The sequence below is a fragment of the Leptosomus discolor genome, chromosome 1 (assembly GCF_034619465.1).
Source record: "Leptosomus discolor isolate bLepDis1 chromosome 1, bLepDis1.hap2, whole genome shotgun sequence".
Lineage (NCBI taxonomy): Eukaryota > Metazoa > Chordata > Aves > Leptosomiformes > Leptosomidae > Leptosomus > Leptosomus discolor.
Window position 1 is genome coordinate 117,438,786 of NC_141391.1, and position 13,766 is coordinate 117,452,551.

The 13,766-nt window shown below is 41.2% G+C and overlaps 1 protein-coding gene across 1 annotated transcript; it reads left to right on the forward strand.

Moving 5' to 3' along the window:
• Positions 1-350: 350 nt before the first annotated feature.
• On the forward strand, positions 351-13,022 carry MAEL (maelstrom spermatogenic transposon silencer). The gene is made up of 12 exons (XM_086463141.1): positions 351-482; positions 1,202-1,288; positions 3,436-3,538; positions 5,506-5,661; positions 6,178-6,219; positions 7,122-7,249; positions 8,122-8,176; positions 8,762-8,903; positions 10,716-10,778; positions 11,629-11,761; positions 12,015-12,093; positions 12,901-13,022. Exons 1-12 carry the CDS (start codon positions 351-353, stop codon positions 13,020-13,022), a joined length of 1,242 nt encoding a protein of 413 aa, XP_086319267.1.
• Positions 13,023-13,766: the final 744 nt, after the last annotated feature.

The window sequence follows — 13,766 nt, forward strand, 5'->3', positions numbered from 1 at the left end:
AGCTTTTGCTCCCGTTGGGCACTTCTTACCCTTCCGCACACAAAGAACATTAAAAACCTAACCAAACCAACCCCTCCAAACCACAAACAGCGCCGCCACGCTCTCCTCGAGGGGGCGACGGTTCAAACCGGAGGCGCGGAGCCCCACTGGATGCCCGCGGCTGACACCAGCCCGGAAGATGGGCGGCCATTGCAGGTAACCTGCCCTTTGCCGCCAAAAGCCGAGGGCGGGCACGTGCCCCGCCCCGCCCCGCCGGCAGCCCCTCAGCGAGCCCCGGCAGCCCGCCAGCCCCGCCCCGCCGCGGCGTGGTGGGGAGAACCCGAGGGCGGGTCGGCGGGCTGGGCGCCGCCATGGCGAACCGCAAGGGCCTCCGCAGCCCTTACTGCCTCTTTGTGCTCGATCAGCTCCCCGAGCTGCAGCGGCGCGGGCTGCCCGTGACCCGCTGGGTCGACGGCATCCCTTACTGCTCCGAGGCGTGGGCGGTGAGGGGAAGGGCCCGCTCCCGCCTGCCGCCCCTTGCCTCTCCGGCCTCCTGCGGGGGGCGGGGGGGACACGGCCTCGGGTTGATGTAGCGCAAGGGTGGGAGGGCAGGGGGGAGGCTCTGCGGTCCTGTGCCAGCCGCAGGGTGGCGGGCCGGTGGGTTACGTAGCATCTCACCTGCCTTTTGCTTTGGGGAACTAGCGCCTCTAGGGTGCCTCTGTGCAGGTTGTGTGGGGGTCAAAATGGCAGCGTGGCCTTTGTTGGAGGGTAAACCAGCTGGTGGCTAAGCTGCTGTATGTTTAGCCGTTCAGATCTTGAGTGGCCTCAGCTGGCTCTAGCTAAAGCACAAGCTGCGCAGTCCTCGCTTCAGCTGTGGGGGGGGCACCTGTGGCTGGTGTGCGATGGGTAGTGGCATCCCTGGCTGGAAAGAATAGTTTCAGGAGACCCCTTGTTTGTGGTGGGGCAGAGCTAGTTTGCTGTTGTCTGGAGATGCTTTAAAAGCACATACTTGCTAGGTGTTTTGAATCAAAGCTTATGGCTTCGTTAGGGAGAAAGCTACTGCAAATGTTTGAGTCAATGTTAGCAGTTGGTGGTTCTTGCCAAGCATTGATAATGTCCTTTGGAAATGCACAATTAATTTCTTACACGAGGTTTGTTGGTTTGTGGGACTATTAGAAAGAAGCAGTAAACCCCTTTTTTTAACAATTTACTTTCCTTCAAGTTGCTGTCTGAGGAGGAAAAGATGGCATATACAGAGAAGGCTCGTAAATGGAATGAAAAGAAAAGTTCTCAGAAGACAGTGAAAGAGGTAAATGCTGAGAAAGCAAGACACTTCAATGTAGCTAAATAAGAGGAAGAGTAAGTGGTGTTGGGGTTTAGTCAGCTATGATGCTGTGGAAGATCACCTGCTTGCCATAGCCTCCAGCCTCTGGAGTTACAGCTGCTGTGGTGGTCCATACTGTTATGAAGGTTATGCAGAAAATTGTTCTGGTTGGAATTGGACGTGAGGATACTCTGTACCATTTTAAACTAGCATGGCTTGTTCCTTTGGGCTCTTTTACCAAGTAAAATGTAGGTCTCTTAACAACTTAGCTTTGTGTTTAATACTATTTTGCAGTGACTGACAATTTTTTTTTTGTATTTATAGTACTGTAAGTTGTTATGACAGCTGGTCATAGGTTCGTGTTGCGTTTGCTTCGTGAATGTCCTCGGTTTAGGTGGTTCTTGTCTGATGGCCTGAAACCATGTCTTACATGCAGATGATTTGGCATTCTTGAGTGGCTGTGTGGTGGACCAGGCCAATGAAATGGTGCAACCTGTGCACAAAAAGAATAGTTATACCTTGCCATTATTTTTAGGTTGGCTTGATTATGGAGAGAATAGTAATGCTATTGGGGGACAAAAATCCCCAAATCCCTCAACTACTTGCTGTAGAAGTGAGCAGTTAGGTTAACTGGTTGTGGCTGTGGTCAGAAATAGTGTGCTAAACAGAGCCCTTCTACTATCTTGAGAAAGGGGGGGAGGGGGTGTGTCCTTTTTTTTTTCCTCTCCCATTCTGTCTCATTCTGTCTCCCAGCGGTTCTCTGAAGCATAGTTTGCTTTGGAGTTTGAATTATGTGAGGTGTCAGGAAGCTTATTTTATTCTAGTCTTGGTTGGCAGTGTAAAAACTTGTGTCAAAGCAAAAAGCCTGATGGAGTAAATGGATAATATTGCGTTTACTAGGTACTGCTAGATACTGACTATGAACTACAGATTACTGATGAGGGTAAATTTTAGGACTTTAAAACACTTATGTCATGCTAGAGAGAATGACAGGATGACCGTAGGTTGGAGTAACTAGTACATCTGGATTACTTAAATTAATCAGTCTAGACTAATAGGGGGATGTTAGGCAATGTTTTCTGCTTTTGAGGCCTGCTGTTTAAAACATGATCATCATTGTGTTATTTAGCAGGCTAGGGGTATGTAATTAATGAAGCTCCTTTTTTGTATATAATGGAGAGCTACATGAAGTGACAACTAAGTCATAAATGGAGGCTTCTGTATTTCCTTCCACAAGTGGTAGCATTCTAGAAAGCTGTAATGGGGGAAAGAAATAATTGCTTTATTCATTTAAGGATGAATAAAGAACATAATCCTTATTGCTTGTCAGTGGAAATAGGGAAGTGTGTATGTATGAGATTATATGTGATCTTAATTATTAATCACACCTCTGTACATAGACAACCATGGTTATTTTGTGTAGTGAAAGGTCTTGGTCATCTTTTGAAGATGACCTAAACTTGGGTGGGACTAATTCCTCATTTTATTTTAAATAGTTCAAACTGATAATCAATGAACTTTGGCTAAAATGGTCATCTGGAATTAGTGTACCTAGATGTGGGTGTTCCTCTCAATTTGGGTCTTGAATGACTGAATTCTGTAAGCCTGCCAGGTTTCTCTTCCTGTCCTCTTAAAAGCTTATTGTTCATGCATGGATTTGCAATGCTTAATGAGCATATGTGCCCCTTTTACTTGCTCTGTGCCCGAGCAATCTGATGACTGCCTTGAGGCTTTTCAGTTCTTAGTCAAGGCAACAAATGCATGTGCCAAACTCTATATAAAAGTTTATCGAAAAAATTGTGAAATTCCAATTTGAAAAGTTCCTTGCCTGTGACAAGTGGTTGAACTGAACAAAACTTTTTTTTTTAGTTTTTAAATTACATTTTGTAACTTTAGCTGTAGTTCTTCCCAGTTGTAGTGAGTTGATCAAAGTACTAAGATACCCCTCTCTCTTTTTGTTGGAAGAGAAATCTTGTCTTCCCTGTCTGCAAGCACATATAAACTGCAGACTTGTTCCACCTAACCATGTGGGATGTTATATTTTCCACTAATATAAGGAGGTGAAGGACTTTACTGGGGGTTAGTAGACTCTTTTGATTTTATTTTTTTTATTATTTTCTCATCTTTTCCAGACGTGTAATCTGACTCATCCAGTTCCTGCTTGTCTGACCACAAAGATGTCCATTGTTACTGCTCTTCCAGATGCCTCCATTATGTCTTGGAAGAATGATCAGGGTATAGTAATCTTAAAACAGTTGGTCCTGGTAGTTAAAAGCTTGCCCTTTATGGATATTCTCAGTGGTACCTGTACAAAGGCTGTTTATGTTTTGCTAATAGCTCTCTGTGTCAACTGTTTGTTTTAAACTAATACTGTAAAAAGGTCTTTTGTAGTATAGAGGGAAGTCAGTGCAAGTATCTCTTCCTTCCCCAGTAATTCTATCCTCTGTTTTTTTTAGCTTGATGGGAGTATAGCCACTAATAGTTCCTTTACAATTATTTCAAGGTTTTTAAGAAAAAGATAATTCTTCAACTCCTATGTTTATGATTTACAAGGCTGAATCAGAGTTCGTCATAAAAGAATACTTGTGCCAATTTTAAAGGGTGAAGAGTTGTTAGGTATCAAAGTTCAAAATTTGTATGGTAGAGGTGTTAAATAAAATTATGACCTGGCCTCTTTGGGAGAGTAAATGAGGGGATATGTACTTTGTCAGTGCTTTTATAACATCCTGGCTTGCTTCCTTGTTGAAAGAACTTTTGAAAACTAAACCTTTCTTATCTGTACTCCCTCTTCAAATAGATGGTTGAATTAGAATTGAGTAATGAACACATCTGTAATCTTTTCCCCAATGGATATTACATTATTCTGAAAAATGATAAATGGTAATGCTTAGAAGTCAAGCAGTCAGTTAATATAAGCTGTATCTGCTGTCTGGTTGAGTCTCAGCTCAAGCCTTTTGCCTAACAAGTCTCTTGAACTATTTTCATGTTGTCATGGTTATGGAGGGGCAGGAAAGAGTAGCTCCATAAAAAGTGTAACACTTTTTAGTGTTACATGCTCCCTGGTCATTGTGATGCAAATTCGGTCAGGTTGATCATGGTGGCTGGAGCTGACATGGGTGATCTTTAAACTGAATGAGAGGGATAATGATAAAGGGTAACTGAAATGCATTTTATGATGCTGCTCCTTACTATTTCTCGGTAAAAGTCCCATATGGTTCCCTGTAGCTATATCCATGTTTTCATAAGGAAAGCAGTTCATACTGAGGTAGGAGAGGTATCTTTCCTGTGACCCAGCAACTAGTAGAGTTTAAGGCCGGTGTAACAGAGCACCAGCATTCAAGCTTAGGACAAATGGTGTTAAATGCCATAAAGTCTGCAGAGAGCCTTATTTCTGTGTAAGAACAGTTATACATTATTACTTAGTAGAACAAGTAGGATTTTTTGGTGAGGGGCAGAACTTAAGGGTAAGGATTGAAAAGCTACCTTAAACTTCAGTGAGACCAGTATGTGGCAACCATGAAGAGAAGGATTAAGGTGTATTGTGAAATATTTTTCAGAGTTGGATGCTTTTTAAATTAGTAAATGATAAATTTATTTCTTAACATTTGCCTTGGGTATTCTTGCCACCTTCTTTGGGAGTTCATTTAGTGGAGGAGAAGCAACCCTTTTAATTAGCAGACTTCTCATCTCCTCTTGCCCCAGAAGATTATTACCAGCTCATTTAACTTGTGTAAGTTACTGAATTGAGCTTGTGAGGCTGCTTTGCGGTTACTGATATATATATATATTTTTTTTTAAACCTTATATTCCTAAAAGGTGAAGAGACCTATCATAAAAGGGAATGAGTAGTACCTGTTGGATTCCAGACCTCTTAACATTCTTGTGTGTTTGGGGTTTGATTTTTTTTTTTTAACTTTTATTTGGAATTTTTTTGCCCTGATTTCTGCAAACAGTAGCATCTATGGAAGGTGCACCAGCACTACTGATATCCCTGACTCTTGCATAAGTTTTAGTTACCTTGTCATCTTGGACAGAGAGAAAGGTCTCCATGTTTTACTTGGTCGTTACCCTACTTTACTCACTCGTATGATAAAGCACACCAAAGCTTTTGCTGGATGAGGTGAGGCCAAGATGGCTTGCTGTAACCTCTGGTGGCTCTTCTGAAAATGTTTGGTTTGTTTTTTGTGTTTTTTTTTTTCCAGCGGTGGTTGCAGACATCTTCTACTTCCTGAACATTTACAGCCATGGCAAGCTGCCATCCCACTGTGAACAGCGCTTCCTTCCTTGTGAGATTGGGTGTGTCAGGTACTCCCTACGGGATGGCATAATGGCTGATTTCCATCACTTCATAGATCCAGGTGAGTTCCAAGGAAGCAAGACAAGAAGTAGTTCATCTTGCTTTGGGTTGAGAGGGAGGCTTTCTAGTGTCACTTACTGCTGCCCAGATTAGATTTCTGGTATTAAGACAGGTTTATTTCTTTAACTGTTAAGTGGTTGGATTTTTTAAAATATCGGGGCAGTGCTGACTGTTTCTGAAGAGATGGACTTCAGAACTGCATGACGCTTCAAAGAGGATAGAATAAATCCAGGAGGATCTTCAAATGTTTCTGCTTTGTATTTCATGCCAATGAATGTTTGTCTTGATTGGACTTAAACACGCACACACTATACAATATACTTAGTTTTTTAAAATGCATGTAACTGAAAATAACTTTCAAAACCAGTTGTGGCACTTGTACAAGGCCCCAAGGGAAGATGAAGCTGTTCCTCTCTGTACATGGAGCTATGGTGTGTAGTTGGGAGTTAAGGATCTGTCATTGTGGTTGCTGGATGATGATTGCTCTCTTTCTTCCGTCTCCCTTGCTCTTCTGCAGAAGTACCACCACGTGGTTTTCGGTACCACTGCCAGGCTGCTAGTGAGTATCAATGGAGGAAAAGAATGGTGTGCAAAAGTGTACAGTTTTAAACTCTGTTTATCTGATCTGTATTCAAATGTTTTGTAAGTCTGCAGTTTCTCCTTCTGGGAACTTGTCATATTTTGAAGAGAAAGGAGTGACAGAGCAGCTTGTCACAGTCACCTTTTATGTGTTTCTTGTACCCACAAATGGCAGAGCACTTAACCCAAAATGGTTTTGTCAGTGGCAGAGTTACTTGTAGTCTGTCTTCCTAGTTGAATTCAATGTTAACTGCGGTATGTTCTTCTTAAATGGGACAACTTTGTATGGCTTTAAATGTTTTCAAGCCCATCTGAGCTGAGTGTCCTTTCCTTGATAGTCCTCGTGTACATCTCCAGCATGAAGTGCTAATTTATAATAGGTTGACTTAGAGATACTAGCTTGTATTTAAAAGTTGTAAGTGTTTTGGAGCTTTACATATACCAACAAAGTTAAAGTATTTATAGGGTTATTGTGTCTGGCTTGGCCTGCCTTGTTTCCCTTGTGGCTCTTAAGTAGTGTTTATAGATTGCAGTTTGTTTCTATTGGGACACTTCCTCCCCTTGTGTACAGAGGGAACAAACTTGGCCTGTGTTTTCCTATGTCAAATACTTAGATAATGGCCTTTTAAAAGGGGTAAGTGTGTGTGTGTGTTTGCTCACAGCCCAGACCAGCCAGTCTTCTGCTGACGGAAGCAAGGTTTTGATAGCTTAATCACAGTCACTGCCTGTAGAGAAGAGGAGGTGTGTGTGTTTGTGCATATACATATATGTATATAAAAAGATACAAAGGAGGGGGGGGAACTACCTCATTTAAGGAAACAGAACTTCTCAAACTACTTTTTTTTTTTTTTTTTTTTTTTTTCCTGCACAACTCCCCCCCAGGTGATGCCACGCATAAGATCCCTGTATCTGGATTTTGTCTTTCACGTACTTGTTATGCAGTTGTCTTACGGGAACTTCTTGAGTTTGCCCAGCCAGCCAGAAGTGTTTGGCCTCACTTTTACTGCAGGGTATGGTCAAGGTCAAAGTAAGATGCGCTAAATCAAAACCTCTCATTTCACTTCTGTTGGATGACTAAGGAGATGCTTCACTGTAAAACCTAATCAGTGTGCAAATGAGTGGGAAAACACACTCTTCCAAAGATTCACAGTTCCATGAAGGAAGAAATGGTCCCTAGAAGCTAACTTTTTTATAAAGCAGAGACTTAATTTTCTGCCTTCTTGTTTTCAGCCTGCACTTCTGGCTCTAGTCTACTGATGAACATTTCATTTGGTCTCTGACATCGTTATCATTTAGGTTAAGGGCTTTTAAGATTGGCTTAAATTGATTGTGTTGACTAATAGTCACACAATCCTGCTTTTCTAAGGGATGTTTTTACATTTTAATAACTCTTTCCCCATGAGAATACTGTAAATCTTAATTTTTGCATGAGTTTCATTTGCCAATGAGCAAACCAAAATGTTAGGATTCAGAGGCATTTAAGCTTCGTGACAGCTGTATTAATTCCATTTGAGCCTAATGTTAATCCTCAAAAAAGCAGGGAGGGTCAAGATTTTGGGCTCCATCCATAAATATAGGGCTCTGAAGAAATATACATTAAAAAAAAAAAATCTCAGAGCACTTAGCAGAGATATCTGGTATGGGTTAACCTTTAGCCTGTCCCCAAACTTTAGCCCAAAATTTCTCCTGGGGTTTGGTTGGAAAGCCTCCATGGCATTTGGTTCCTCTTTAAGATAATTTTCAGGAAGAGTGTACATTCAACCCCACAAACATTGAGTTTTGTTTTGAAGGTGACTTTTTCAGACGTAGTCAGAAGTCTTGCAGATGTCAGAATTGTATACTGTACTTCTTCAATGTGACTGACTTTTTTTCTTTCCTCTAGTCTAATGACAGATTCCGAATTAACTGGTGTCTCAATCGAATGGCTAGCGTAACAGGTGGGAAATGGATCATTTTTAGCCTTCTCTGCACCCCCACCCCCCAAAAGACAGGTTATGTAATCACAGACAGCTGTATTTGTCTGAAAATCTTCCGGTCACAAAGGTTTCATAAAAGCTGGGACTGATAGCTAGAACTCCTTTGCATGCTTCTCCCTCTTCTTTGCCTCCCCATCAGTGGCAGTAAAACAGCAGCACGATCAGCTAACTGGCTCATGAGCACATCAGTAGAGTAACATAGGCTGCTTCTTGCTCAGCTGGTTAAAGGAACACTAGAGGCAGAGGGGTTACTGCGGAGGCGTGTGTATGGTAGCACATGGGAAAACTAACAGCTTCTGAGGAGAGATGGCCCCCAAGTAGGATACATAATTACTGAGGTGGAGGAAATTACGGGAACATAGGACGACCCACTTTTTGCTAGGAAACCAGGTTTTACTAAAACCACTGGTGGAATAGTTTGTTTACAAAACCTTTGATGGTCTGATAAGAGGCTGGGCAGTTAACAGGGACTGACTGAGAAGTGAGCTGAGCAGAATATTCACTGACTCCTTTGTTCTCCTGACCTGGGTTTTCTCTGAGCTATAGGCATTGAGAGCCATCTGGAGCTTCTTGCTGTAGAAGACCTGGTGATGGAACTGTACCGGAAGAAATACCAAAAGGAGCCATCCCAGACTTGGGTGTGTAGAGAACTGGATGTCTTCCTGTGGGATTTCTGTAGTAATACCAGGTATGTTGGGTTCTTTGTGGAAATGTATGTTAGCCTGACATGTCCTGGTGCCCTACAAACAGCTTATATGCTGCTAGGCTTGGATGTTCTGCACGCCTTCTAATCAGAAGTGGTTTTTGTCACACCATGAGTACAATTGGAAGTGAAAAATGCTTTCCGAAAAGAAGTGTGAAGATAGATGGCTTTTTAATGCTGAGTCTGAGGCTTAATTTAAAGGAGGGGGTGAAAAATGGAAATAAAATATGTTGTGGTATTTAACTGGAGGTCACAGAAATGAGAATCAGAGCATCACAGAATGGTTTGGGTGGGAAGGGACCTTAAAGCTCACCTAGTTCCAACCCCCTGCCTTGGACTGGAACACTTTCCACCAGACCAGGCTGCTCAAAGCCACATCCAACCTGGCCTTGAGCACTGCCAAGGAGGGGGCAGCCACAGCTTCTCTGGGCAACCTGTGACAGTGTCTCATCACCCTCACAGTAAAGAACTTCTTCCTAATATATCATCTAAATCTCCCCTCTTTCAGTTTGAAGCCATTACCCTTGTCCTGTCAGCACACTCCCTGATCAAGAGTCACTCCCCACCTTTCCTGTAGGCCCCCTTGAAGCACTGGAAGGCCGCTGTAAGGCCTCCCTGGAGCCTTCTCTTCTCCAGGGTGAACAACCCCAACTCTCTCAGCCTGTCCTCACAGGGGAGGTGCTCCAGTCCCCTCATCATCTTCATGGCCTCCTCTGGACCCTCTCCAACAGGTTCATGTCTGTCTTGTGCTGGGGGCCCCAGAGCTGGACACAGCACTGCAGGTGGGGTCTCACCAGAGCGGAGTAGAGGTGTGGAATCACCTCTCAGACTCTTTTAGAAGTGTAATTTGGATGGCACCTGGCTATTGCTGTACATCAAGTGCCTCCTGCTGCCACTGTGATGAGGGACAAGGTATGTTTGTCAGTGATACAAATCAAGTTCTTAAGCATAAGCATTAAGCTAGAGCCTATCTTTTTTTTTTTTTTTTTTTTTCTTCCGGAATTAATGTTCTTTATTATACATCTGGAATCCTATTTACTTTGTAGGATTTTTTTTCCTTCTTTTTTTTTTTCCTACATGTCTTGAATGGTAAAGCTTTTCCTGCTGTCAGATTGTTCCATGTTTGTACAAAGAAATGGTATGTAACTTGTGGTGTTGCAGGGGAATATGTAGTAATGACACAGTTAACTTAGAAATGTAAGAAATATACTTCAACTTTTCCATACTACTGTTTTAAGTAAGAACCAATAATTTGATCTTAAATTTTAGTAGATCTTTAAAAAAATACTGTTTTTGGAAGTCTGCTTTTGGTATGGATTTTAAGATCCATTGGGATAATCGGTGTCACTTTATCTTTTTTATAGTCATGTAATTTTCCATTTCCATGAGTATCTTCACACTAAAGGGAGACCTTAACAAGAATGGAAAAATGTGCTTTAAAACACACATTTGGAGAGGAAAGTGGGGATGCTTATACTAAGAGGAACTATTTCACATTAACTTCAAATTGTTGCCTTTAAATTCTATTTGTCTCTTAGGATTCTCTTTTCTCCCTTCCTGCCACCTCAGAATGAAGCAGGATGCCTGTTAAGCATGCTTTCTAACTGTGCATAAACCATTTAGAGCTTAGTTATTGAACACTGGTCCTCTGTGAAATTTTAGAGGTAATATATGGTCACTGAGACAAAATGATAATGTCTTTAATATTTGTTCCGGTTCCTTCTGACCAGACCAGCTATTCGTGTTGATTAACGATGTAGATGCTTCTGAAATGAACCTGAACTTTATTTCATGTAGGTGCAAGTGGCATGAAGAAAATGGTATACTCTGCTGTGCTTTGGCGTCCTGTAAGAAAATTGCGTGAGTGTTGCTAAGGAGTTATCTCCAGTAGGATGACTTTTCATTTTGTTCTAGATGCATGGTTTTGGCTCTGGCTTCTCTGGCTGCCTGGAGCACTATAGTTCTAGATCTTGAGTTTTAATTATTCCTTCCACCCCCAAGATTTTGTCTATTTGTAACTTTCATTGTTGTTTGTATGGCTTAGCAATATGCTGTAAGTCTTAATACTTAGATGTAGTGTAATTTCTGTCACTAGTCATCCTTTCACTACCTGCACTCGCTATTGGAGAGTTGAGAGAAGTGTTAATTACATTAGAATTCACTGTTTTTCTTCAGAGGTTTAGTATACATGTATTTGGTGAGAAATTCTCGGTATATTCTAGTAATCTCTACTTTGGAAACTTTTATACTGCCTTACATGTGATATAGATACATATGGTTCTGTAATCTATTTGGTGTGGGGAAAGGGAAAGTAAATAGTTGGGAAATGCCATTTAAGAGCTCAGTCAGTAGTAGTAGGACTTCGAAAGATAATAATGAATAGGCTTTCATTCAAAAAACTCTTGTTCCATACTGCTGTGCCTTGCGGAAAAAAATGTTGCTTTTCACACTTCTAAGTGGTTGCATTTGATAGTGTGGGGAAGCATTTGTTTTCATTTCATGTGCAGTTATAGAATAGGCTGGTGGTCTTGAAAGGATGCAGGGTAACTGAGTGCTGTGATAATGTCCCTCTGCCCTCAGTCATGTGCTCTGTGCTTCTCAGTCTGTGGTTGCTTTTGTTTTCCAGTTGAAAAACTAAACATGCTGTGCTTCTGTACATTACAGCCCTTTTAGCCAAACTTATTCTTGTTTTCTTTTTCTCTCGGTCAAGTTATTGCATCAGTAGATCTTTAGCTAGTGTGTATGGAGTCTCACTGACAGCAGCTCACCTGCCTCTTGAAGACTCTGGTTATGGTGAAAGCACAAATACCAAGATGTTAATACTGAATGCTGGACGTTTTCAGGTCAGATTCTTCAAACTGGTATCCTGTTTTATTTCTAGTTAACTCAAGTGTTCAAACTTGCCAATTTCTGGTTAGCTGTTTTCTCTGGGTGCTGTCTTTTGTGACGTGGGGCAGACTGATGAAAGAAGGCTAATCACTAGTTGGGTCATTTCTTGTGATCTTTGACCATAATTCATAGGTTTCATGGATAGTTGTGTATACTGCATTTTAGAAGATACGTATTTTTATTTTGAATGTTTATTTCTTCATACAGAAAGTGGAGGCTGGGGGTTCTGGAAGTGACAGACATTTCGCTTCTCCAAGTCAGGATCAAGAGTTTGTCCCTTCTAATGGTGAGCTTGAAACTTTCACATTTGTAAGGGGAAACAGGTAGTTAAACTTAATCCAGTTGCTGCTTTTTAAATTTCTGGGCTTAGATGTTGCCTGTCAGTGGCATAAAGCTTAAACAGCTCTGCACAAGCTGTGCTTACTCCTGCATATGGATTTCACTGAATTTCTGAAGACGTAAACAAAAAGAGCTTCCCTTTTCTTACTAGACACAATCTTAGGGTCAAAAGGGTCTATCAAAATTTAGCTTTTCTTATAAATGTTGCTCTATGATTTATACCCCTCTTATTTTTCTGCTAACATGTAGTCCGTTCTCATACACTTAGGTGCTTTGAGGCAAGGCTGTCTTTAAAATACTCTCCTTGCTCTTAAGTCATTATATATGTAGACTCAGCTGGTACTTGTAAGTATTCTGTTATAACTCAGTTTATAAGGACTGCTCATTTAAAGTCATCTTTTTGGAGATGATCTTTTATTTTTAATAGAAGGCACATGAGCGCAGTTCATCTGGGCAGTTCATGGCTAATCTTCAGAGGAACAGAATCAAGTTTGCAAGACAAATAAGAATTCTGAGTTTGCAGCTTGTTTTCTTTCATATAAAATACACGCTGAATTAAACTCTGAACCTGTTCCAATGATAAATCATGAGATCTTATGATCTGGATGTTTACAGAGGACACAACCCCTGTCTCTGACTTTTTGTGTTAGAGCTATCTAATAGGTTCAGCTCCACAGCATATGAAGAACAATTCCATTAATTTATGCAAGCTTTAAAGGCTGTTTTGATTTGCAAACTATATTTAATTTAATAGGTGGTTCTCCATGTGGTGTGAAGACTTCCCTTTGTGGAACAAGTACCATGAGAGGAAGAGGAATTACTCGACTGCGAAAAAGTGCATCTGATCTATCCAAAGATCTATCTTTCAGTAACTGAAAAATCTTTTTCACATCCTGGTCAGCTGTAAATTATAATTTTCCTTGTTTCCCTAAGATAACCAGCAGTTTCTCCAGACTGCAGTTTTTCATCTTATATGCAACCCTTGACAGTTCAAGTTCTTTTTAGAATGATAGAGCTATTGACTGGATTTAAAGAAGGTGAAAATCTTCTTTGTTATCTACAGGAAAATTTATTTTGGATGGACCTGACAGTTGCATCCTCTCTTTAAAAATACATGCCATACTAGTTTTGTTTCTTAATGGATGGAGTGGAATTTCAAGATCAATTACTCAATAGCATTGGGTTAGAAGAATTCTTTAGTGGCCAATGCGACATTAAACAAATGCTTTATTTCTTCTTTAATAATCTCCTTCCCCTCTTCTGCATGTGGAAGATAGAATTCCAGTGTATAACGGTCTCTCCCCAAAAAATGATGGGGGGTGAGGGGGAGCATTGAAGGACTGCACTAGGGGAATTAGAGTCTCGAAGGTTTGCTATAATCTGTCAGTTCTAGCCATGAAGAATTCGAGTCGTCATTCAAGGCAAAAAAGCAGACTTTCTAAATTTCTTAGAAGAAACATGGCAAATTTATCCATCTATTAATGTTCTTTTAGAGGCACAGGCTGTATGCATCGTACATCAGGAACAAGTACAGCATAGTTGTTTTTTTTCCTTTGCATCAGTTTTTTTGTTTAAAAAATGCGTGTCCCTCAAACCTAAAAACTGAAGAAGAGTGTAGGT

Bases quoted from the DNA above. Each gene is read 5' to 3' on its own strand.
- MAEL (XM_086463141.1), top strand. From the start codon at position 351: ATGGCGAACCGCAAGGGCCTCCGCAGCCCTTACTGCCTCTTTGTGCTC. The intron at 483-1,201 runs GTGAGGGGAAGG...CTTTCCTTCAAG, and splicing joins ACTGCTCCGAGGCGTGGGCG to TTGCTGTCTGAGGAGGAAAA. The intron at 1,289-3,435 runs GTAAATGCTGAG...CATCTTTTCCAG, and splicing joins CTCAGAAGACAGTGAAAGAG to ACGTGTAATCTGACTCATCC.